Here is a 27,350-nt window from a genome sequence, read left to right on the forward strand (position 1 = left end):
GTTTCCGACCGCCCGCGTGACACGTTACAGAATTCTTTAATTAACCCTCACCCAAACCGTACCACACCACCGCATAAGTCTGTCGGATATTGATCCCGCGTGCGATACGGCGTTCGAGTTCGGCGTACTGCGAAAATCCAACCGGGCCATTGCCATTTGACCTTCAGATTTTGTCCCGAATCTTCAAAAAAAAAAAAAAAAACCCCCCACCCAAAACGGCACTGCTGCACTGATGCTTCTCACAAAGTGACAAAGGAAAAACGAGTCCGATTCTTCGGATTTCTCCAGTGCAGTGTTGCGCACCAACAGCATCAGCATTTCAATAATACATGGAACGGAAAATGCGACCAGAGAACCTGTTTTTTTTTTTATCCTCGGGTTCGCGCACTGTCCTCCGAAGACAATCCCCTCCCCCCCTTCCCTCCGGGGGGGTGGTGTGCTCTCCTGCCGAAGGACTTGTTTTGCATCGTAACGAACACGAACACGAAACAAAACGGCACGGGCATGAACTTTCTTTTTAGTGTTTTTATGTGTCTTGATCGGATGTTTGCTTTTATCTGTTTGGAATGCTCTGCTAGACTGAGAACATTACTGCTGGGTTGGGGTTGTTATTTGCCTTGCGGAATCGGATTGGTTCTCCTCCTTCGTTCAGCGGAATGGAAAACAAATTTTCTCACCATCGGATGGAAAAGAGTCCGTCGTTCGGGGGTTGTAAAACTGCACTGCATTGGAACTGCTTCGCTGTGCGGGTAGCAAAATGAGGTCGATGCAGTAAAAATATCCAATCTTCCAGCGTTTCGTCAAACGCGCGTCAAATGATGGGCGCCGCGCCAGTGGGTAATGTAAACCGATCCCCCCCGGTTTGCTCCTTCGAACGCGATTCCATGGCGCACACACTTGACCGGGAATAGATTTCATTGCGTTCCTACCGGAGAGGGACGCGGAGGGTTGGATGAAGGGAAGCAGGTGGGAGGGAGACATGTTTGTTACACGCTTCATTGCACCGATGGGGGATGTGCAATCTCCAGCGCAGTGTGTTCTTGTGGAAATGGGGAATAATGTTCCGCACCGTACCGCACCCGGGAACGACCGAACAGCACATGAAAATAGTTCAATCAATAAAGCAGCACTACCATAAAATACGAGCGCATCCACGGCACACAGCATTAGCTTATCCTTCCGAACTCACAACTTCGACCACAATGGGCCACGCAAAAGCGGCAAATGGCGGCGCGTGTTGTACCGTTTTATTTCGCTGTAAAAGTTAATCGATGATTAACAGGATCGAGATATGTGGAGCACGCGGGGGGGAGTATCGTGTGTAAAGCGTTGTCCCCTCTAGTGTGAGTTAATTAAAAAGCAAAAACCCACAATCGTACGCCGTTCGAGAGCGGGCCAGCAAAGACCCCTGTGAGTGCATATTCCGCGGTTTTTAGGGTGCCACACATTTCGGTGCGTTGGTTTCGTGCACCCGAAACCGCACTGATTTGATGATCCCAACGCCACTCGGGGGCCGGCGATCGGAGATCGGAGGTAACGAGAAGAAAGGAGAGAACGGAGATATAGTTAATGGATTTTATCTCGTAAACCGGAAACTCGATATCGGAACCGTATCACATTTGCGCTCTACCTCGCGCGCCCCGGTCATCGTCACGCGCTGTCAATGTACAATAATAAACGCATCTTGTACATTCCGCGGTCTCCACCACTGCGTCGGAGTGGGTTTTGTGGCAGGGTAGAAGAGCATGGTAGCATGTGGAAGCATGCGAACCAACCTAAGCCGGCAACAGGCGGACGAAACTCGTCCACACGTCCGGGACGCAGGCATGGAGAGTTGATTGCATCGTCCGTTGCTTCCACGTTCGGCTTGCTTGTTTGATGGGCGGCAGTGATTAAGTTTCAAATTTATATAGCCGCCAAATATTGGCTCCACAAAATAGCATGTGCCGATGGACGACGATGCTGCGTTTCTGCTGCCTTTGTTTTTGTTTTCGGTTTAGGTTTTATTTTTCTCCCGCGTTCCCCCCTTCGGTGGTGCTGGTTTATTATCGCGTCATAAACAATAGTGACGTATCTTTATGTTTATGGTGAGTTTTGGAGGTTGAAACATTATGTAAGATGGCCAAAGTTTTGTGCATCATATGTTTAGCCGAGCAGGCTCAAGCGGTGTGTTCGTGTTCCAATTTAAAAGAGGGAGAATTTATTGGCCCTATATAATCTTGTATGTTATTGGGTGGTAGTTTGTTGTGTTATGAAATCAGTTTTTTTTTTTTAATTGGGGTATTTTATGCAAATGCTGCAATTATATCCGATATATCTCACAATAATTCATACAAGTGACATAGACATCAGTAAAAGTTGGTGCAAGGGAATTAAGGATGGGATTTCTTTTTTCGGTTTTTTTTGTTATACACTATTATGACTTTCGGATATTATTTTATTAGAAAGCAAGACTACTATGCCTATGCCTATACAATAGAGTATTAATGCAGTTTAATTCTGTTCAAATCGTCATGAAATCTCATACATGCTCACGACTTTTGTTTACGCTTACTTAAAATAGTTAAGTTCTTGTTAAATTAATTTAAGTGTTAGCTAAATATCTGCATAAATGTTAATGATAGCAAAACACATAGCCCACTGGCTCATACAAAAGGATTAAAAAAGAATAAGTCTTTCCTTCAAATCATCTATATTCACACAGAAAACCAGTAATTCACCATGTTTTGTACTGCGTCACCCATTTTTTGGGTGACATGGAAACCGCGCCACCCAAATATGGATGACGCCTGTGTGCACTTACCATTTAGGGATCTTAATTTGTTACCGAACGTGTTAAAAACATCAACATAATATTTTAAAAATTCTAAATTAAATCCCTTCTCAAAATAAACAGTATTTCTTCGAAAACAGAATGTTAAGTTATGAAAAATTGTGACATTTACACCAAATTTTGTGAAAAATTCTAATTTTTGTCCTTAATATTTATCAAATACTCCGCGTCTGCTCCCATTCCACGAATTTCGATGCATTATTCACAAGAATTTCATTAAAGTCAGCGAATGAAAAAGGTTCCATTAGGCAAAGGAATGAACAAAAATGTACCAAACTAACCACCGCTGACAACCGCTGCGAAACGTTTTCGGTACGAACGTATCTGGGTATAGCTGGGATAACCATTTTTTTAAGGTGCGTTAAGCAAACGCTGATTCAAATGCGTCCCATTTTCAAACGCTCTGCAAGCTAATGCTGAACCAGTAACGCCGGTACCATGAAGAGCTACCATCATCTGATAATGTTAGATCGATACGAGCGGTACCATTGAGCCTACCCACCGAGGTAATGGTCACAGATGAAGCCCTGCGGCATGCTGACGGTCCAGTTTTGTTCCCTTCCGGGAGGTTCCTGCCGCTTCGCTTCGCGCGCACCTCGGGTTTCGATGGAAAGCACTCTCTCGAGTGCACGGAAAAACGCTGTCGGTGGCACTCGGGATGGCCAAGACAAGAGCCAGCAACAGCAACGAGAAGAAGCAAACCAAAAAAAATCCGCACGATACAGCAAATGCGAACGTGCCTCTTAGCACAGTTTTGGAGCATCAGGCAAAGTGTCTACCGTTTTACCCACGATCCGTTGGATGGCTCGGCAAATGGTTCGGGGTTTCCTGCGTTCCGTTTTGTTGCCGTTGTCGTGAATTTCCATTTCCCTTTACACCGTGCGGTCATTTATGCTGACAGCAGAAGGCGCACCACACACTTGCACACACGGGTGTGGTACCCCTAACCGGGTCCGACAGTTTGGTCGATGTGTCCACACACACACACACACACACACACACACACATACGCTGGCACGCAAGCAATCCCCGTTTCCCCAATAGGTCTATTGTTTCACTAATTATAATGGCTGCCCTGGGAGTGATCTTACGCGCGTTTGCTTTGTGCACTTTTACTGAGCCACTTTCTCTCTTCCAAGCCCACCATCACACACACACAATTTACCGTGGCCCGTTTTGTTGTAACCCGACAAAAAGGTATTAGAAAATGGTACACCACAAGTGGAGGTTCAGCATAATTTTATGCTACAGCATTTATTTTGGAATGGATCCATTCCAGTGATGGTCACTCCGCCCGTGGTGAACAGACCCAGTAGAATTGGGAAAGTCGCAGAAGAGATCTTTTTGTCGCCGAAAAAAGGGACACGGAACGAACGTCGGATAAGCACCAAAGGCAGGGAAGCTAAATACACACCCAGGCAGAAAAAAAAAACAACAACAACAAAATAATCGGTCGTAATAAAACGATGAAACACACGAAATGAGACATAAAAACCCGCGCGTTGATGGCCAACCAATGCTCCAAATTGGCTGCTGGCGCAAACAGGCCAACCAATGGACGCAGCCAGAACGGTTCCCCCCCCCCACCGAAAGCCTGAAGCATAAAACCCCTTCCATATGGCGATGATGATGATGATGGTGATGGAAAAAGTAAACACCAGCTAGGCGCGCGTTGATGTGCGTGCTAATTAGGCATTCATCCAAATTAAAATCAACATAATAAATATTTATTGCTTAGCAGTGTGTGTGTGTGTTGATCGATACAGCGATGGAGAGTGAGGACGCAAATAAAGAGTAAAACAGTGTGTGAGATAAAAAATAAAAGGAAAGTCCAACAGCATCACCAACCAACAGTCGGGGCGCGCACTGTTCTTATGCGTGCGCCCGCTCTTTGGGGTATGCTGAAAGGGGATGTATAATCACACCCGCGTTCCAATATGTGGGGAGATGTTTTGATTCACACATTATCCATCCATTCCGGTCGGTCGCAACATAATCGGTCGGTTTTGAGTTCCCCCCCCTCCACTGAGCGCTTTTAATGGTGGCTCCCCCCCTTTGGTTGATTTCAAGCAAATAATTTCACTGCAAATTCCAAACCCGGCCTGCGCGCTGCTCCTTTTGCACCCGCAACAGAAACAATCTGTCCGGCACTGTCAATCAATCCCCACTGCATGTGAAGGGTTGGTTTTGTTAGGGGTTGTTGTCGTTTTTTTTTGTTTCTCTGCACTATCTCAACGTCAGTGTCCATTTTGGGAGCTTTGGAGATGACAGGCTCGGTCCTTCTGGTGGTTGTGTGTTAGCTTGTTTCTGGAACACAGAACAGTGGTCAAGCGGTGGACGTTTGCTTTTATATGTCTTATACACGGATTTTCAAAGACAATAAATGTATTGAAAATAAGAGCATAGTCGCTTTTAGTTCAATTCTTCCTGCAGCATTGAAAGATATTATCATTTAAAATTGGCAAAAGTCTGACATAACGTCCAGTGCGTTTTGTGCTTATATAACAAACATTAAAAAACTTAATTTTCTTAAGTATCCTTATATGCTGAGATGTGCTTTTTTATACACTTTTTATAACCATATTAGTAATATACATTTATTTCTCTATATCTATCTATATTGATGGAAGAAAAACATTTTAGTATCAGTCGTGTTTATCTGTTTGTTATTTATAAATCCCTTATCATGAATTATTATAAGCCAAGTTAGACAAACTGCAGATATATAGCTCTAGATCGATTCTGTAAGATTTTAACACACATTTGCGCCATATGGGTTTACAACGGATATAATCATTATGAAGGAGAATGTAATCATACGGTATTAAAGAGTAATTGAGGAATGTATGGGTATGTCCTCCCATTAACCTGCACGGGACCACTGTGCACACTTGAGTTAAGTGCAAGATCGCGCAACGATCCTGTACCCTTTCGTTCCGAAGAAAGCACTAATCTAACAATACCGTGGAACAGGCTAATCTAGGTCGCTTCGGCGATCTTTTTGCCATTTGCGGTGCGCGCAGAGACCGAGTTTGCTTCCCAAAGGGTGTTTGCAAAAGGCAAAAAAAGGGAGCGCTCTATCGTTGCTCCCGTACGCGGACGCTAACTTAATCCGATGGTAGCGAATTTTATCTTACCCCACTGTTGGTTGGGGATACCGTACCCCGATAAGGGTGTATCGGCATGGCACAACGGCATAAAACAAGAGAAGAAAAGCACACAATAAGCCTTTTTTTTTGGGTCACCGAAGACGAACGTTTTTCCTGCTCGGTTTTGGTAGGCGAATCGGATTCGAACGTCCGGGTCCTTGGGTCCTTTTACTCTTTTCGCCACTTTTTCCATCCCATTTTTTTTTTGTTCTTGCTTTTGTTGAAGTGAGCTATTTTCCATAGCACATAAATCATAACATTATTCTTTTATTTTATGTCGCCTCTTGAAAGCTTCGCGCGTCTTGCAAACTTTATTCAATGGCGCCGACGACAGCTCGATTTCCAATGGGCTCTCTCCCCGTTCCAGCTTACTTCTACCATGTTTCAGGAACAGAAAAGGGGTCCGTTGAACCACACACCACGGGCACAAGAAAGCAAATGAAACGAAAGCTAAAACTTGAGGCAACTTATTATTCGAAAACTCGAAACAATGGTTATTTATAGAGCGTTGGTCGCGAAATGGTCGCCAGTCCGATGATGGGTTGTGTCCTTGTGGTGCGGCCCCAAGTGCGGCCATTTTTGGCTCGGCGCGCGTGCTAAAACTATTGTGCGAAAACGGTTCTTTATATTGTAACTTCCTTTCGGCTGGAACCCCGTTTGACGGAGGCCGATTGTTCGGTGGCAGCTGCAGAAGCTTTTAAGGGCGAGTTTCCTTCTGCTCAACCCTACCGCCGCAACCGCAACAGTGTGTGCTATCCGCGCGCATCCGATTCCCGACGTCGCCTGACCATTGTTTTGTGTTTGATTTATGTCACGAAAAGTTTCTGGCCAGTTCGGAATTCGAAAACCCCGAACGGAAAACGGTTCTCTTATTGTAAAAAGAAAAGAAAACTATCGCATATCATATTCATTATTGCTGCTTTTTTTTGTATTTGTTTCGATACGCATACGAATGCGGCGAATAAGTTTTGCTCCAGTTTTAGATCATGAAGTTTTTGGGGATTTCTTGGAGACATGCTTCGCCACTGAGGCACTTTAGCTTATCGGTAATTTAAATGGCGACATGAAAGTGCTATCTGGTCTGCCTATTGCAGCCTCTTCACAGCCACCGGGTGTCGATTTGCGAGAATGGAGGATGAGGACCAAAAATATGTTCCTTTTTTCTGTTGCCAAAGTCCACTCGTGTCAATCCATTAAATAAAGCGATAACTCCCGTCCCGAATGGGAATTGGATGAGACAAAGGGAGGAGGGTGACCCCAAAAATTAGCAAAACCACTAGGGGGTTGTGATCGCTTGTCAGCCAAACAATTTTACTCTGCTGTTTCGGCAGACACAAACACACACAAAAGGGCATTGACAAATTCAACGACCCTTGTAAACCGCCGATCGGTTAATATCCCGAGTTCCCGATCGCACCACTTATCGGTTTGACGTTTTGAAGGATTCGACAATCTCGCTCTCGACCACAAACGACGTTTATCTTCCGTGTGTGCGTGTGTGTGTGTGTGCAGTGACAAAAGCACCGCAAACAGAGAAACTTGCACACATTAAAACACCGATCAACCGAGTGGTGATCGAAAAAGAAAGGTGCCTTTTTAATGCGTTTCTTGTGTTTCTCGCATTAATCGGGCTGGCCGTTTGGACTCCCCGCTTATTCATACCCCTTCAACGCACCAATACCAACCGATACGATCGCTCGTTTAATGCTAAACAAATGCGTAGACAATCGCAACCCTTTTTATGTTCAGGGATGGCGAGAGAGCTTACACATCAGTAAGCAAGAGGGCGAAAATGGCTTCGACTCTTTGGATGTCGCTCCCGAAGTTTCCCAGCATGTAATCGAATGTGTGTCATCTTGGGTGACATCTCAACTCGATACCACGAAAGCATCGCCATCGGTTGGTATCGGGCAAATGTCTTAAAGCTGTCCCCAGGTAGCAACCTTGCGTTTTTGTTTTGCTGTAAAGGGCAAAAAAGCGTTTTGCGATAAGATGCTGTTGGAACGGAAATGAAATCAGTACCGAAAAAGCACTATAATCCATTTACCTTTGCCGGTTTGCTTTTAGACGACGGTGTGTTCGTTCTCCAGGTTGTGCAAGATGGGATAGGGTGGAAGAAGGTGGCAGAAATTTCCTTTTTTTTTGTGTAGAATATATTCGAATTTCTTTAGCGTTTTGTATTATTATCAACATAAAATTCGAAGTTACACTTGGACTTCGTCTAATAATTGAGATGGCGTGAGGACACGCTCCTAGCAACGTTGATCTGTCGAGTGTTCAAATAAGATTACTGCGGGTTTTCTTTGCGGGATTACTGTGCATATTAATGACAGGGTAAGGATTAAAAAGTTTGTCCAATGGAAAATTACAACCTTTTCCCAACATTACGGATTCCAGAAGCAAAAACTCTCGCCCCAGAATGAAGTTTGGTAATTTACGGAATGCTCGATTTAAATAAAGCATATTCCGGTGTAGACCGAGGAAGAGGTTTCCATCCTCTTTTCTCCGAATGGCGACACGACGTCAAACCACTTTCATGATGGAAAACTATTGACTCTTAACTTGTTTCGTACCAACCAATACCAACCGATCTTCCATTGAAGGAAGATCGCCTTAATACATAACAGCTGTGTTCGATACCGTTCTTCAGAGTTGGTTTGACCATTCGGGAGCAGTTCATAATATATGACATCATGCTGATCCTGCCAAGTCCAAACAACAACAAACATAGATCATAGGCTTTCCGCGAGTGAATTTGTTCGATTAGACGTCGATTGCGATTGCTCTTTGTGCTTGGGACGCGCACCTGTTATAAATAATCTTAAAATCTGTCAAATAAATTTTCTGGAGTCAGGAACAGCCTTCAGGCGGGATAATCGTTAATATATTCAATGGAAGTGAAGTTTTACCATGATGTCGCTTATCTCATAGCATAGTATTGCAGTATGTACTAAAGGTGTAGCAGCTTGTACCTCATTTATTCTTCAATACTTGAAGATGAAACTGAGGAACTTTCTCAGTTTAATAGCGATTTTTCATTGAATGTACCTCACTTTAGAATGTAAAGACTTTGAGCTATTTTTCCAAAATGTCCTCTCCGTGTCCCAATGTGTATATCCGCTTCTGATAGTATCCTGTTACTAATGTTTCGTTTCTCTTCTTTTCCTTCACAGAACGCCAAAGAATACTAGACCATGCTGAACAGTGCGGACCATAATGCCCTTGCACCCCGTGGACGCAACACGTCCGGCTTTTAACCTTCGCCAAGCAACCAAACAAGCAAAGCATGTAAAAATAATCCACGACATGTGAAGCGGGTACGACAACGTCGAGCATCATGTGCCGACCGTGTATGACATACGGGTGTTACAAGGATCTCTAGCAGACACACCGACAGCCCACCCGCCCCTATCAAGTCGCGCGCACGACCGTGTGTGTGTGCGTGATTTATGGTGTAATTTTATTGGGGAAGAAGCGCACGCTCGCGATCGTCGATCAATCTTGTGCAGCGCACCTCCGTGTTTCCGAGTTTCGTTTCGAGCAGTTCTAGCGAAGCGTGACATACACAGCCACACACAAGACACTGGCGCTCGTTTAGAGCATCACTTTACCGAAGCTAAATTGTCCCGTTTAATGTGTGTGTGTGTGCTATAAGGATGGAACCGGGGGAGTACAGTGCACAATGTGGGGAGGACCACCGCCGGCTAAAGAAGTACCGGAGAAACACAGATAGAAACGAATAATTAAATATTCCAGCTTGACGCGAATGCGCCCTACTCCCTCTTAGTGGCTACCTCCACCAAACCCTTCGTCCACGGTCGTGTTACATTTCGAAAGCAACTAACTCACCCTTCTCTTAAAACGGCTTCGCGGGAACATTTGTACGTACGTACGAAGCGATCGAGATCACGATCGAACGGTCTATCCCATTCCCACACACACACACACACATAGTACTCGAGGGGAGGGTTTTACTCCCAGGGCCAAGCCCAGGTTTCTTTCGATCCGGCTCGATTCTGCGGCCTAATGCGGCGCAACGACACGACCGAAGAAGCAAACCCGTCCCGGAATGCTGACCTCGTGAAGGAAAGCTTTTTTTCTGTCTCTCTTTCTTTCTTTCTTGCGTGTAAAGCATCGAGCAAAACGCAATGGAAAGATAATTTCGACCCGTAACGTGAAGAGGCGGGCGGGCAGCACTGACAAACACGCGGCTCACGATTCGAAAGGACCCGATTGCCCACACACACACACCCTCGGTGGAAGCATAAAAACATAAACTCCCCTGGCGGTACAAGCAGTGGAAAAGACGCCGCAAGAGAAAGCGAGACAGATGCGACGGCAGATGCTCGGAGCGGTTCGGTTCATTAATGCGGGGAAAACAACACACCGTGGAACGAAGCGAAACACCGACGCGGCTCAATCTTGGAGCGGCCGGGAAAAGGAAGACCTGCTGGTGCGGCAGCGCACCACACCTTCCCACACAGCTGAAAGCCCAGCCATTCGGGTAGAACAGATAGGGCCCGGTGAAGGACGGTATCTTAACGTCAGCGCTAAGTCAGCAGCAGGTACATCGCGCGCTAAGCGACAGCCTCTCCTTCCCGGGGCCCATGCTTAAGTAGGTGATAAATGCGCACCGAGTGAGGGAAACAACTACTTAAGCATAGAAGGCGCATTAGGCACGGACACATTGGTAGCGCATGACAGCGCTCGGGGTTCTCGGGCCCAACTTGGCCCCAAGAACAACGAGGCAAACGAACACCGTACCGCGCGCCGCGGTGATTCGTTCCGGGTGTGATGGATTGTACCGTTTCGGGATTGGAGGCAACACAAGCACAAGGCGGAAGGTGCGCGGGGGGTCCACTTTCGAGGGTCAAATGGGAACAGGACCGGCACAGGGGACAGAAAATTAGGCACACATTGTGCGGGAGCGTGAACATGGCTATCCCCCCTTCGACGAGTGCTCAAGACTCATGGAGGGGAAACAGCTACCGAGTGTTTCTGCTGGGTGTATCGTAACTATAAATATGTGAAGAATTTTACAATGCTTGAATTTAATTGGCCCAATCGGGTGGAGCTTTTCTAAATGTATCTATTTTTCCTGCTATTTTAGCTTCCTCAGCCGCAGTGTGGAGGGGTGCCGTCAAGAAGTGCAGTGTGTAACAGCATCTTAAGGCCCAATTAAAAAAAAAAAAAAACAAGACTCAATGAGCTGGTGAAAGTGTGCGTCCGGAGCGACGTGAAGTGTGTCGGTGTGTGTGTGTGTGTGTGTGCAAGTGTTAGCTGAAAAGCAGAACAGTGTAAGACATTGGTGCGTCCGGATCTCGCGCCCTGTTTGCCAAGGATACCGGCTGTGTGCATGTGCATCCGTGCCGGTGCATCCTAGTGGTTGCACATCCCTTTACACCCGCACGAAATCCCGAAGCCGTCCGGTCACAGAAATGTCGTGCTGTGAGGGCACCCGGTCGCTGCACAAGCGCTACAAAATATCACTAACCGGCGGTGGGCAGGGTACCGGTACGGCGGTACCATCATCGACCACAGACGTATCACCACCAGCATTAGCAACGGCATCATTATTAGGCCCATCCACAGCGGCCCCCCAGCCGGCAGCGTTCGGTGCGCTGGCGAATGATAGTAGCCGCGTGTGCGGCATGGCGATCGCGGACCTTACCACGCGCCACAGTGATAGTAGCAGCAGCAGTACCCGCGACAGTGGTTTTAGTATAAGCACTACCAAAAGTGACCCCCGGTTGAGTAGGAATAGCGATAGCAGTAGTATTATCAGTCCCGCCCGCACCCGCCGAAGGACGACCGCGACGACGGCCACCAGCAGGCAGCTAGCGCGGGTACGATGGCCGTCCGGGCATTGCAGGGCCGGCATCGCCCGGCTGTTGGTAGTTTTTGTAAGTAGCGTTCTGCTGTTCGTGCACGGACCGATCCGTGCTGGTGCGGTGCTGCTCGACACGAACGGTGGCGTCGGTGGACCCGGCGACGGCAAGGCACCGGTGCAGGCGTTCGGCGATGAGCTGGGCGGCGTTAATTTGGAACGGAGCATAGCGGCTGTGTTTAGCCGCGTGGCTTACGGTTCCACCACCACAACGAAGCGTAGCATACCGGACAACGTGTACGTGCCGAGTTTGACGACCGTTTCCACACCGCTGCTAACCACGTTTAGGTAAGTTATTAAGGATGTGATTTATGCTGCCCTCGGCTTAAAGAATCCTTCACTATAGCTGACTGCAGAGTCGAAGAGAACAAGCTCCTTCACCATTGTTCTTCTTCTTCATCGGCACAACATCCTCAAGAGGTCTAGGCCTGCCATTTGTAGCTTTCTTTGATTTTATTTTGGTAGGAATTTTGGTGGGTTTGGTAGGAATGTCCGGCGCCGCTACCAATACATCACTGGGCCGCCCCGATTAGGTTGTTACACTACAAGAATTCTAAGACTAGCGGGAATTGTATGAGTTTTGATGAGAAGAAATAAAAAATGTTCGACCATTTCTGAACTCTCTTCCAGTTGCAATGGACACAGCAGCAGATGTGGAATCTTTTCTCCTTTCTTGAGCTTTTACAATGTGCAAATGGTTCTGTGTAAGGTGAGGTTTCCCATCTACGACACCTCGGACATCTACTTCAACTTGAAAAGAACCCATAATTAAGAAATTGATTCCGTGTGAAGCTATGCCAACTTCAGCATGCACCGTTTTTTCGACCAGTTGGGATCGATCTCCGTCGATTTGGGATCAAGATCAGCTAATTTTGCGGATCTCCATTGCCCGTTGGGATCACCTTCCTCCGCATTGGGATGTTTCTCATTCAAAACGGGAACCCGATGCCACATCTACCTCTACAAATGCGACTTCAACGTGACAGGAAATTGAAGTTGACTTCAACTTTCTCACTTGAGTTAGCAAATTAATTTCCGTGGATGTGATTTTTTGTTGGAAACCCCTGTAGTAGTTCCATAAATTTATATTCTCTTAAATAAGACTTAAGTATTTATTTTTTTTAATTCTCCACTTTAGATGTAAAGCTATCAACTTTTTTTAAAGAAATAGTAACTTTCATCAATAGAAGTTTAAGCTCACTTGCAGCTAAGCAAATCGATTTTCCTTTTGCTTATGGTAAACCCTACTTTTTCCAAACCATTCTTAGCACGCAGGAAATGGTAAGGGATGGGATAACGAAACGATAAATCATATTGGCTCGCAACACACCAGTATGCAAATGTGGCACCTCCCCAAAACTGTATTAAGAACACCTTCCGATATTCCCTGCTGGGATCGAAAACAGTTCGCCTATGCTGTGTGTTGCCAATGGAACCATACCGTCACGTTGGACATTTGGTTTCGGAAAGCCGAATGCACGAATGTGGGAGGAAGCATATAGCGCAACAGTAAATTCATCAGCCGGAACGACAGTCCCCGGAAGTCGGCAGAACCAAACCTTCGTGCGCGTAACGTGAAACCCAATTTCCCATCTGGCGTATACGGTTTGACCCCATGTCTCTGTTTCATGTGAAATGCGTCAATTAGAGTTCGGAAGCGTTCCGAAAAAAAAAGATGTATGCGTTAATTAAAACTTTTTCGCTCTATTTCTCGCTTGTTTACACGCTGTTTAGGTACGATAACAAGAATAAGGACGCGCTGGGTGGTTCGAGCCCTGGCGGCAGTCCAGGCGATAAGGACTCGCACTACAACCAGCAGCAAATCAGCGCTAACCATCGGAACTACGAGTTGGATCTTGAGCGGGACCATGTGCTGCCAACGTCGGCCCCGAACGCGGAGATCCTCAAGAGCAACAGTAATCCGACCTACCCGAACCCGAACCGGCACCACAACCACGACCGCCACCGGCACTCGAACTCTACGCCATACCCGCACGGTAAGTTGGCTGTCTCGGAAGCGGAAGACGCCCGTGATCGTGAAGAGAGCAGCTCATAAATTCTTGCCGTCGACACCTGAACCTAATTACTAACGCTGACTTTTCTCCCCTATTTTCAATTGTAGGTCACAACGCGAAAAAGGGCTTTCCGACTAATTCGATGTTTTCCGGCGATATTCCAGCGTATTCACCACCCTCGCGTACCTTCTTTACGCCTCCACTGCCTCGTAATTACACGAATCCGTTCGCCGACAAGCCAACGCTGCGCGGAACGAACAGTGACAGCACGATCATCAACACGGGCACCTACGCAAACAGACGGCCACTGCCACCGCCAAGCTTGATGCCTGGTCACGAACGAATCCCAATGCGCCCACCGGATCTAGTCCCGGGTGCACCCGGTACCGGTGGTCTCGGTGGTGGGGTATCGCCCAATGGCGGCGGCCCTCCAAAGGTGGCAGGCAGTCCGGATCTCGGCGGTGGCATGATACCACCCGGTGCGGCCGGTCCATCTTCCTCACAATCGATGGAAGCACAGCGGAAGAAGGCCCTCAACACGCCCTCCGAAAAGTCAAACAAGCTGGATGCGGCCAAGGGTTACGATGGGAACAATAAGCTGTTCCTGCTGGATGAGAACGCCAACTCGAGTGCCATACTACCGAACGGTATGCACTTCCCGTCGATCTCACGCATCCTCTCTGGCTCGAACGGTCGCCCGCAGATGATACCGGATGTGCTGCTGCGCTCGGTAACCTCGGCACCACGTCCCAACCAGCCGGCGTACGATCTGGGCGCTGGTACAGGTGGTACGACCTCACTGAGCAATGCCAAAAGTCCGGGAGGAGCGTTCGGAAATCGACCAGTGGGTTTGGACGGTGACCGCGACCGGGATGGGTTAACCAATGGTGGTGAGGGAGGTGCCGGCTCGGACGGTGTCGGAGGGGATGGAGACGGCAGGCGTCATTTCGATGATGAGGACGGTGAAAACGATGAGGATGACGAGGATGATGAAGATGATCCGTTTGAGGAGGGCGCAGCGCGACAGCAACCGCCCGGCAGTACATCCAATGTGGCCACTTCCACCGTTTCGTCGATGCACGTCCAATCGTCCTCGTCATCGCCGATCACTCAGCGTATGCCGAACCTGAACCTCAAATCGGTCATGATCAAGAATGCCACCGGCGAGGAAGCTGGCGGTGCGGGCGGAGCGTACGGGAACGATCGCAACTTTCAGGGTGATATAGCGGACATCAGCACGTGGACGATAGCATGGAACATACACGTCTACCTGTCGGCGATCCTGTTCACCATACTGGCGGTGTACTCCATCTTCAAGATCATCTTCTACGACAAGCTGACGCACCTGTTCTCGCAGGCGTACTTCATCAGCATCCATCTGATCCTGATCATCATCTGCCTGTTGCGCATATTCTACCTCTGCTACGACGCATACAATATGCACTTCAGCTTCAATCTGTTCGTGTCCGAGCTGCTGCTGAACCTGCCGCTCACCTTCCTCACGACAACGTTTGCGATCTTGATACTGTTTCTGTTGCTGCGCTCGATCAACCACAAGACGAACCGGTACAGCTCCATCTTGCGGCCGCTCACCATCATCATCGGTTCGGTGGTGCACGTCACACTCTGCATCACGCTGCACCTGGTGGAGTCGTACGAGACGAAACAGTTCTATCACAAACAGCACCAGCTGCAGCTGCAAAACAAACAGCTGCTGGGTGGAACAGTCGGTGGACGGGGTGGTGGCCATGCACCGCCCACCAATATCCAGATACCGCCGCGCGTTCTTTCGCTCATCTGCCAGATTATCTACATCTTCATCTGTCTCAGTCTCGGCATACTGTATCTGTACATGTACCGGCTGCTGAAACGCATCCTTCACAAGAGCCAGAACTACATCCACGGATACAATAACCTGTCGTACGCGATTCACATCACGATTGCCACTGCGCTGCTGTTCATACTGCTCGCTGCGCTGCAAATCTACGGTGCCATCAGCATTAGCTCGCAGACGCGCGTGAAACTGTCGCCAAGCAGTGGACTTCCGGGCGATGGGCCGGGTGGACGGCCGGGCGGTGGCGGAACACTGTGGGCATCCCACATCGAGATCGATTGGTTCCAGTGGGGCTATCAGTTCAGCATACGGTTCATTGAGATCGTGATCGTCGCACTGTTGTCCTGGGTGACCGGACTAAAGACGGGCACGTCGAAGGTGATACAGCGCGAGAAGGACATGGAGCAACCGAACGCGAGTGGCTTTGCGCTGTTCCCCTGCACGTCCTCGTCCAGCCAGGAGAACTTCGAAACGGACTATCCGGCCGTGTGCAATACGAATCGTAACCTGCACACGTACACGATGCGTACGGGCAAACCGATCTACGACGACAACTTTGCGCTGAACTCGCTCAATCTGGAGCAGAACAACCAGCAGGATCTGCAGCTCGGTCCGCCGGGTGTTGGCGGTGGCAATGAGTTCCAGCGCTCGCTCGAAACGAACAGTATGCGGTCGTCTTCGCACAACTACAGTAACAACTACAATGGTAGCAACAGTAACAACGAACACGGTCAGGATCCGGCGGATGATTTCCTCAACGAGACGGAACCAATGCCGGACCATTACGAGAATCCCAACTTCGAGCTGAAGCAACATCATCATCACCAGCACAGTGGTAGTGGCGGTGCATCGTCTAACCAATACCACGACATTATGGACAATTGCTACTCGGAACCGATCGGTGCTCCGCAGTACGATACGAAGTCGTTGCGCGGTGCTCAACCGGGTGGACATCCGATGGCTCCACCGCACCGGAACTACGACTTCCAGAACTTTGAGCGGCCGAACTTTGACCCGCAGCATATGCCGACGCTCCCGCAACCGTCCGCACTCAGTGCGGCCCAGTCAATGGCACGCGGTGAGTTCCGTGCATCGAAAAACCTGAAGACGCTCAAGAGCGGCCAGTTGCAGAACGATCTCGGCGGTGGTGGAGCGAACACGATGGGACACCATCATTACAACCACCACGGTAACATGCCACCCGGCCCGGGCGATTCGTTTGATCGGCGGATCGGTGTGCGAAAGAGTGGCACGCTTAACAACATCGGTGCGATGCATTTTAACCAGCAGCATGGTAGCGGCCGTAACAACAACTCCAACTCGTCCGCGTCCTCTTCGTCGGCATCCTCGAATAACCGGGTGGTACAGCAGCAGCAGCAGCAGCAGCGTCGCGGCCCAATGTCCGGCGCGCAAACGCTCAGCTCTGCCCATCATCATCCGCAGCAGCAACCACCGCAGCCACCGCCGCAACATCATCATCCCGCCGGTCACGGGTTTCCACATCCCGGCAGCTTCAACGATCGGTTGCTGAACGGTGCCGGTGCGGATTCGCTGGAAAGGATCGCTCACGGGCAGGAGGGTGGCAACTACGATGATAACGGTGTCAACGGTTACTATCACAGCAAGAAGCGGTCGCGCGAATCGTCCAGCTCGAGCTACACGGGCGGTGGTCCGGTACCGTACGCGACCAGCAACGATCACCATCCGGCGCATCCCGGCCACCCGCACCATCATCCGCATCAGACGACGGATTCGTCTTCGTCGCCAACGGCCAGCATCGGTAATGGTAGCGGAAATGGTACGCCAACGGGTGCGCCACCGAACGGCACGGCGACCGGTGTGCTGCCGGGCAAGATGGAACGGGCCCAGGACAATGGCAGTATGCTCGTGGCCGAACAGGGGTTTGTGCGATTCCGTGCCCTAGAGGAACCGACGTTAGGTTCGCGGACAAACCTACGCGATAAGGGTGGCAAAATGTTTATCAACTCGTAAGGCGTCCCCCGGCAGCCGATCGTCGTGAAAAGATTTCCCAACGGATTCGAGTGGTCCGTTGCGTGGATGCGTTCGGTGTGTGTAAGTGAGGGTATGTGATGATTTGAGTGGGGTGTAGGAGAACGATGGACACTTTTAAGACGCGCCGTTTTATCTCGAGGTATCTTAACATGCCCTTTTCCCGTGAGGATCCTGCAAGAGATCCACCTTAACTACTTACTGTCACTAGTGAAATGACTTGTAAAAAAGACATAAAAAGGGCGAGAAATTCCGTGCTGTGCATGTAAATAGTTTAGTCGACAAGAAAAAAAAAAGCGGGAAAAACGTTGCAGAAGACAAGACCGTGAAAGGACTGATCTCTTGGTGAGCGAACGAGCGGGGTAGAATGGATGTGTAGAAACGCTTTCGGATGAAAGTTCTGTTCTCTGTGTCTTCTGGACACATTTGTAGTTTTAGTTTCATTTGGTGCGCTTCGTATTTCTGTTTCCTTTTAAAGGATATGTCAAAGCGAGCGGACACTTTATCATCCCTGTGCAGGCATTCGTTCCGTTACGTCGCGTTACGGACGTGCTAGACATACAAGTCTGGCCTAATTAGCTTGGTCATCAATTAAAGACTTCTCCCTCATAGAAAGATGCATTGGTGAGTGGAAAAAAAAATGGCCGGTACGGATTATGACGTATGCCGATACACAAGATTTACTACTAACCGCAACACCCAGCAACGTTGCGTAGCGTTATCGTAACGTTTTTTTTTGCCTACATTTAGGCGTAAAGGTCACATGAACCAGATTCCCTTACAAGAGCATTTTAATAGCATAACAAAAGGAAACATAAGAGGCACACTATCCGCTCTCCAATACAACAAACAGACACAAAAAGCTTTTTTTAAGGGCAAAGTTAAGAGCAACTAAGCTAACACGTAAACTAATTGTGATGATTTAATCCGTCTTGTACGAACTCGTAAAGCATGCGTTAGGCTGTAAATTCCCTTCCGATTTTATTGTTTCGTTTTCCTTCTCCTTATTGCTTCTCCATTTGTTCAACTGATCAACCGGCATGTGTAGTAGTATGTGTTATTATACAGCAGAACAAGCAAACAATAGAGAGAGAGAGATATATATACATACAAATATAGTTTGTGTCACGCTTTCTTGCCATATGTAAAGAAGGAAATGGAGAAGTGGAAATAGAGTAGAGAAAAACGGATGTCCAAACGCGCGCAAAAAAAACCCCTTCTTTATCTACTAAAGCCTCCATCATCATCACCGCCCACCTCCACCACCACCACCAACCACCAACCACCAACCACCACGTGACGTGTATCTCCGTGCCGTACCACCCTCCCGCATGTCCGTATGTGATCGTGATCGTGAATGTTTTGCGGACAAAATCATGAAACGCTAGTCTGTTTTATATAAATGTAAACTGTACATGGACCTGTATCTATACTATATATATATATAAATGTATATGTGAATATCGTTTTATTTTTAAACTATTATTATGATTATTAATCTAATTCGGATGCATAAGGCGTAGTGGATAAGCAGTCGTGGTTATGTTTCTTTTTTCTCCTTTCCTCACATTCTTTTATACGAAAGCGCTAGCCCGCACGCTAAGCTAAGTGAATCGTGGCATGTGACTTTTTAATATGTTTTGTTTAATTTTTTGCGTAGAATCGCGATTTACACAACCACGGAAAGGATAAGGAGATAAGGGCCGACAACAAACAAGCGCACGGCGCACAAGGAACACAAGGTGTACGAGAGAGCATTTAGCAGCACATTAGCATTTGTTGTCTTTTTTTTTTTATTCAATAACGACTAATTGGTACACCTTTTAGGTCGATAATTGCGTAAGGTTTTGTTTGTGAATTTTATCAATTACTGTCCTTGTGTGCGTGTTAGCTGCGCAACACAGTTGAACGTCCCGGCGGTGCGTGTGATAGTCCGATGATAGTACACACCGGTGTTGAGATGTGTCAAGTCACGCCACTAGAAAAAAAGCTACTTAATAAAGAAAAGAAAAATACCCCCGGAAACCCGTTTCTAGCTAAGCCAGAAAGAGACAAGACACGTACGGTACTCGAAACGTTTAGTTGGTTAGCTCGAGCGCTTGAGGAGCACCCATTCACACACACACAGATGATGCTTGATGGTGCTGATCGAACTGAGAAAAATGTATGTAAAAAGTTTACTGATACTAGCAAAAACAAAGCACAATGAACCGCTCGTTTCGGCAATCGAACGAGAGCGGTTTAATGGAATCGTTTTTTGGGATTTGTGTTTCTTTCCCCGACATTTTTGTCCCTTCTGTGCTTTTCTCCCACGTCAAAAGCCTGTGCACGTTTATCGACGTCAAGCTAGTTGAACCACAAGTGATTGTAATGTTTAGAGTACTGCAAACTCAGATACATAACAACTACCATCCCTCCCCGGGGGATAAGTAGAGAATAGGGAAGTAAACAAAGAAACAAATAACAAGCAAACAGGCAAATGAAAGTAACATGCTGAGTAAAGAAAAGAAAATACAAACACACAAACACTCAAAAGAAGAAAAACAAACACACAATTTCACACACACTGCTAAAAGAGTGTTGAACCACTAAACTTGGAACAGGTAAAGATGAAACGCTGCGATGAAAGTTGATTACGGAATCGATGAAGCGGCTAACACTTCTACAAAAAAAACATTACAGTGCAACGGAATAGAAACATGGAAAGGGATAAGACGTTGTGAGTACGCAGAAAAACACAAGCGACAAAATCAGAGGCGATAACATTTGCAGTCAAAACAAATAAAAAAAAGAAACAAAATAAAACAAAGAAAAAAGTTAGCAGAGGAGGGGATGAAAACAAACAGAAGAAAAATATATATAAAAAAGGTATATAAATATAATAATAACTGATTAGTACGAGCGTTGAATAAAACAAGCGTCAGAGCGAGGGCGAGAGAAAAAGAACGAGTGCTTGTGAGACTGCTGTGTGTGGGTGTGAATGTGGGCGAAATTTAGCGAAAAGAGTTCGCCAGTAAAGTAAAATACACAAATGATATATAAAGAAGGCAGAAACAATGCACTCCCCCACACACGGTGTCACGTGCGGCAAAATAAAAGAAAATGAAAAGAAACGTTTAAAGCGATGAAAGGAAAAAACGAAAGAAGAAAAATACATTTAAAAAAAAAAACAAACAAACAAAAAACAAAAATCGTGAGCACGGTTCGCGGTGTGCGCGGCTTGTGTATGAGTAATGAAAAATTATGAATATTTAAAGTAATTAAATTCAGTAAATTAAGAAATTACGTAAAAATAAAGATGCAAAATTCGACAAAAAACTTAACGCTCCGCTGTGTTTCTCGTTGTATTTTTGCGGAAAGAATTGCAATGTAATGATACAAAGAGAGCTGCAATTTCTCTGCGGCAGCATTTTGCAATGGTTTGTCTGTCACTTTTACGCATATTTTTATATTTTATGATTATTCCTTATGATTATTTCCTGTTTAGTATCTCCGCGTAAAGTAAATCCGTTGTCATACGTTCTTTTTCTGTGTTAGTAAATGATTGGAGTAATTAAAATAGATAACGAGAATTACTAAGGGCAGGGTGACTATCGACCTTTTTGAAATTAACACACACACAAACTTTACAATAGATCAGCAAAACTTTACACTGTGCCAATGGATTATGGGTGAATGGTTTCGGTTTATGGTATATCAACATTGTTTTCTTTCGACTCGCATTACAAAATTGTTCAAACAAGTATATATTTCACAGCTGTGTCCTACGCTTATACTTAATCGAGCTAACCTTCAACCAACTTAAATACGGTGCCGGCTATTGCTGAAATTTGCCTGACTCTTCCCGTTTCAGGTTTGTATTAATATTGGCCTTCGTTTCCTGTTTACTTTTTGTGTTTTTTTCCGTAAATTTAGATTCCTTCTGATTGTACGTTTAAAATAGAACTGGTTTAACCATCCATTATTTTGGTTAATATTTCCACTTTAAAGTATTTAATTATGCTTTTAGCTTATCGCTCTTTGTGCTGTCTACTATGTAGCTTTACTGCAATCGGTTAATTTACATTTTATTTATTTATTTATTATGTATTTATCCCGGAATCTTGCAAAGGCCATCTTGGCAGAAATCGATGAGACCCAATGTACCAAATGTTTAGAACCATTTACTTCAAACGCTTCAAAAGCACATAATTAAGAACATCATCTGATTTGCTTTTCAAAGCTATTGCCAACAAACTGTTATACTCGTTGGCTAACAAATTTGCCCACACATTCAATACGAATGCAATTTGTTTGATAACATTAATCAAATTTTTCTTTGAGCGAAACTTCAACATTGTCAAAGAGTTAAGTTCTTTAAGGCGACACAAAACATCAATATGTCTTTGCTTAAGCAAATATTCTACAACACGTATCTGCATATGATTCGCATAAATCTTGGACTTTGCATGAGAGTTTAACCATGTTCCATATGCATTTACAGTGGATCTAACGGCGGACGGAGTAGGCGGCCGCCTAGGGCCTCGTCGTATGGGGGGCCACGTAAAAAAGCAGTTTAGTAGGAAAAACTGTATGAATTGTGGCAGAAATGGGCCTGAAATGCGTCGCTTTAACCCTCTCCGTATGCTAGAGGGGCCCCGAAGTGTATTACACAGGGCCTCTGGAAAAAGTAGCTCGTACCTCTCTTATATTGTCTCCAATATATTATCGGCAATACCCTCAGTTAGCGCCCGCATGCATGTGACAGATTCTTGTAGTTCCTGTTCGGACATAAACTTACTTATGTCGTCAATATTCAAACATAACATAACATGGCTAACAGAGCATGTTGTTCTTTTTTAAGCTTTCTTTTATTGGGTGAGCTTTGACTTGTAATAGCAATTGATCAAAACGTGTCTGAATGAATCTAGCCATGCAAGTCGTCGACCCAATTCATATCACATTTCTTCAACAAGAATTCCAATATTTTATCAGTACGATCCTTATTCTGATTGTAAGCTACATAATGCAACACATTCCACCCATTTGCATCATTTACAGTTGCATCAATTCCCTTAGCGATCAAGCAAAGCAACATGAAGAAACGTCATCAATACTATCCATCGATACTAACCAGATCTGTCGATCTATCGAGAAGATACATGAATGCAGACATCGACTTTGCATGACAAACATCATCTTCCTTCGGCAATAAGCTCATGACCATCACAATGAGTCTGTTGGTGACGGCTATGTTAATCTTCTGCACAATGTATTCAATCATTTGCATGTTTCCTTCGTGCACAGCTTTAGCAAGAAGAGCTTCGATAAGGTATCCATCATGCACGATGTCCTTCTCATCATACTCTGGCAAAGATAATCGAACATTCGCCGAACTCCGTACGCAACAAGCCTTCAGATAGTATTCTTTGTCCAGCAGAGGTACACTTCCTTCACCCAGTGCAGGACGGCTTAATATTTTCAAGACCAGTCAGAGATGAAACATAACATTCCCGAACAAGGATACAGAACAGGTTGATCCATACCAGATTATCTGGTTACGTGTTGAACTCACCTGCCATAAGCAATGCCGATTACGAATGGTCATTGCATTTAATTTGATTACTGATTTAACTTGATTGGTGCGGTTGCAATATGACGCCAGCAACAAATTGATAGATTTTAGTGGATTTTGTGTCACTTTTAATCATTTCTGGTAAGTATAATAAGAGAATTTGTGTATGTGTTTTTTTTTTTGACTACATTATTCATTAAACCCTTAATTTTCACCTGAAATCGTATCCCTCTACCTAACTTTAATGTAACTTGAAAAGAATTCATTGATTGAAAGAATTAACTAGAAGTTTAAAATATATCCCAAGAGCACGTGTGTTCTAGACTTCTAGAGATATTACTCTCCAATATTCAATAACCGAGTCGCTAGTTTTCACCTTTTTTTCCACGCTTTTACCTCCGCAGCCATTTGATTCAATTGGTTGCACCAGATCACATGACACATAGAAATGTGTTTCAGGTATTTTTTTAACCGAGAACATGTTTTGTTTCTTTTCTTTTTTATATCATCCTTGTGCAAGTGCGGTGCGGAAATATAGGTGAGAGTAACCAGTACGTTCGGTTGACTTCTCATCAAAATCAGCTCGACGTAGAGGGATCTCTCCCTTGCGGGCATGATTCGGTTTGGTGTACAACTAATGTATGAGGGTGTGAAGCGAATTCGACTATGCACCACATAGTGTATCGGGTGGAATCGGGTGCATTGCCATTGCACCAGGACATTCAACACTCCGCGAAAATACGGAGCACCGGTTCTACCAAATCGTATTAGTTTACCAAGCTTCCCAGTTCAAATTAGTGCCGCCGAGAACTTGGCCGAAAATTGATCTCGCTTCGGTTCACCGGAGAACGATTGCCGATGGTTTCTGCCGGTGGCAATGGTAGCAACGGTGAACACGAAATCATTTGACGGTTCATTAGCGCGGACCAACATAGGGCTATTCCGGGCGTTTACTATACCCATCGCCGTTGGATCTGTGTTTCGATTCAATAACTCGAACACAGTGGATCGGTGAGTTTCTAGGTGGTCTACACACGAACGATTCATCGATGTGAGAGCTAATTAATTTGTGCAACCAACTGACTCCTCGGTTAGCTGTTCGGAAAGGAGAAAAGGTACTGTAGTACGAAACGAATATGTTTTGCGAGGAATGTGAATTAAAATAGTTTGCCTCTACTAAGGTACCATGTTAAGATGAAAGCGATAACAAAAATTATATAAAATAGATTATTTAATGTTTTTTGAGAGATCATGAGAAATTGAAAGGACGTATAAATCTCTCTGCGACCAAAGTCATTGTTAACCAAAAAAAAAAATGGCGTAAATATAATCAGCAAAAAGAATTCAAAACTAACTTATTTGCTTATTTAACAGGTATCTGTTGCAGAAGTACTTTAAATCGTTTACGGTCTATCTGTGCCATCGTCAACGATGCTATCGATTCTTTTCCATGAACGTGAACGATGCAGTTGTTACATTTAGATAAATCGAACGTGAATCGCGATTCTCTCATTCATTTCGTAGTCAAAAAAGTTACAAAAATTTGTCTTCACAGCAAGTTTACAATACATTGCAGACATTTTTCTTAAAGTAATAACAACAAGTAATGCCATGGACCAAAGGTTGAAGACCACTCCTGTATGGATGCGGCATACCACACCAGGTCTCTCTTCCTCCCGACCTAATGATCTCTGAGCTAATTTTTTCTTTCGAAAAATGAATATCCCAAGTGTCGAGATCTTTTGTTCTCACAGCGTAAATTCACATTACCGAAATAAACGGCCTAGTATACCAGGACGTTCTTGATCTCGACGGATAGGTTATTCAACGTTCACGGATAGATCGTTCACGAACTACTTTGAATTGTTGTACTGAAGAATCGTTGTACTGTGATTACATGAACGTAGGTCGTTCATTTTTGGAGTAAATTGAACGAACCATTTAGCATACCTCTAATTAGCACCCTTCATTAAAGGAGGCGCCCGGTAACTAACTGAACTAAGCACAAATATCATGAAACTAATGTACAATATTTATTTTTTAAAAATGATAAATTCTAAATTTTATTTCCGATCTCAAACTTCCATACATGGTCTATTACTTCAAAGGTTGTATTTTAAATCTCTTTTGGACCGGTCTGTCCTTGTTTAGCATGGACTAACAATCTGTTATTACTTTTCAGAAAAGTATGCCTAATGCACCGTCCCCTAAAAAGAATTATCAAAACATCACATGATCACATGAAGTGAAGTACACTAAATTTACATCCTATTTTGGTAGTTTTTACGCACAATTACATAAATGATGTTAATACAATATTAATTGTAATTTTGGTATGTTTACATCGCTGACCGTTGATTTTTTGGAAGAGAGTAATCAGCAGTTTGGAGTTAAAAATGAGGGAAAGGAAAGCGGAGATTCATTCCATTTTGAACATCAAATAGAGTATTGAAAATTGCAAACTGATAGTATACACCTATGACAGACATTTTGCGTTCCGGAAATTTCTCTTCTTCCTTTTTCACATATTTTAGTAAGATTCATTATTCTGAAATTCTATTATCAATCTTGTTTTGATAATTAGTAAACTAAATTAACCGTACTTGTTAATACATGGCGGTATACGTACTTTACAAAAGCATCACTATAAAGAAATGCGTTAAAATAAAACTAACATTGCAAAGATGGTAAATAGCAACGAGCATGGGTACGCTAACAAGTACCGCTGGTTTGGATCACCGGTCATAAGACAAAACATTCGGCTCGAATGAACTGTAGCAAGCAAAATGGACGTTCCGGCCAACATCACGCCGTACAAGTTGTTCAGCGAGGTAAACAGTCCAATCACTGCCAGAAACACCACCGTCAGCATACTGTAACCGAGCACGCTGGCCACACCCGACACAGTCACGTGCCATTCGGTTCCTTGGCACATTAGCCATATGAGACAGTACATTGCCAGTACGGATATAGTTGACAGACCGTAAATGTAACCGAACTGGGCCTTGCTGTTCGAGATAGACAGACAAGCGGCAAGCGTAAGACAGAACATGATTGGACCGGCCAAGTCAGTTTCCTGAAACAGATAATCCGGAGTGTCTACCGTGGGGCCGTAACCCTGGAAAGGATTTAGTACCTCCATGGCCTTTCCCAGTATGCGTCGAGGATAAATTTCCAGTTCTTCTAGCAGGGGCAGTTCGTCAAACTCATTCGCTTCAATGACAGAGCCAGTCCCATTATAATCGCTATAATAATTCGACGTGTACAATAAAGGTGATAGGCCGTAGTGATTTTGTTGATGTATCATCATGCCATATGGATCACAGGAAGCAACTTCGGGTAATGAGTTATAGACAGGATCCGGTTGCGACGAATCATTCCAGTACACCATTTCGTTCGGATTGAGTGTTTGAAAATCTAGCATCTGCGACTTTTCGGTGAATCCATCGTACAAATCCTCTGTCTGATTCGTCCAGTATTGACTATCGGATTGGTTGGACATCTTTGGTACGAAATGGTAGGTTTCACCTGCAACAGAATTGTGTGAGATATTATTTATTGAGCATTATTCATACACCGAAACAATCTTACTTCTTGCTCGCAGAACAACACACCCTTCCAAACAACAATATTCCACACAGCAACCTTTTAAAGGTACGTCAACAATGTCAAATGCTTTGACAGGTTCCGAATGATGCGATTGTTCAAACCGAAGGCCAACCAAGTTATCGAAATTAAAATTATTTATGAAATTCTTGTTTCATCTTTCCTAGGATCCACAATCCACATAATGCAGTGTTATTCTTTTTTGTTTATTTTAAGTTAGACCTTGCTTTTTCTCTTTCATCTGTAAATTTCAATACTAACGATCTGTTTTGTATTTTAATAAATGAAAAATAGAAACAAAACATTTCTTTTGTTACAAACAAATGTAGACTGTTTTATCGCATGCTAGTCTGGACGTTCTGCTCGAACAAAAAACTGAAATAATTAATCATATACAAGCATCTTTACATATTCTGCATTTGCGCATAACTGTTTTTAATACATCACGAAACAACTTACGCA

At 45.2% G+C, this 27,350-nt stretch overlaps 2 protein-coding genes across 2 annotated transcripts; one reads left to right on the plus strand and one right to left on the minus strand.

Annotated features, from left to right (window-relative positions):
* The first annotated feature begins 11,420 nt into the window (after window positions 1-11,420).
* On the plus strand, window positions 11,421-17,710 carry LOC128706787 (uncharacterized). Its single transcript, XM_053801729.1, has 3 exons — window positions 11,421-12,157; window positions 13,604-13,866; window positions 13,992-17,710. Exons 1-3 carry the CDS (start codon window positions 11,421-11,423, stop codon window positions 17,708-17,710), a joined length of 4,719 nt encoding a protein of 1,572 aa, XP_053657704.1.
* An 8,231-nt stretch (window positions 17,711-25,941) lies between these two features.
* LOC128719457 (protein YIPF5 homolog) lies at window positions 25,942-26,784 on the minus strand. Its single transcript, XM_053813081.1, has one exon. It carries the CDS (start codon window positions 26,782-26,784, stop codon window positions 25,942-25,944), a length of 843 nt encoding a protein of 280 aa, XP_053669056.1.
* Window positions 26,785-27,350: the final 566 nt, after the last annotated feature.

The sequence above is a fragment of the Anopheles marshallii genome, chromosome 2, assembly GCF_943734725.1.
Source record: "Anopheles marshallii chromosome 2, idAnoMarsDA_429_01, whole genome shotgun sequence".
Classification (NCBI taxonomy): domain Eukaryota; kingdom Metazoa; phylum Arthropoda; class Insecta; order Diptera; family Culicidae; genus Anopheles; species Anopheles marshallii.

Bases quoted from the DNA above. Each gene is read 5' to 3' on its own strand.
- LOC128719457 (XM_053813081.1), bottom strand. From the start codon at position 26,784: ATGTCCAACCAATCCGATAGTCAATACTGGACGAATCAGACAGAGGAT.
- LOC128706787 (XM_053801729.1), top strand. From the start codon at position 11,421: ATGTCGTGCTGTGAGGGCACCCGGTCGCTGCACAAGCGCTACAAAATA. The intron at 12,158-13,603 runs GTAAGTTATTAA...CACGCTGTTTAG, and splicing joins CCGCTGCTAACCACGTTTAG to GTACGATAACAAGAATAAGG. The intron at 13,867-13,991 runs GTAAGTTGGCTG...TTTCAATTGTAG, and splicing joins CTCTACGCCATACCCGCACG to GTCACAACGCGAAAAAGGGC.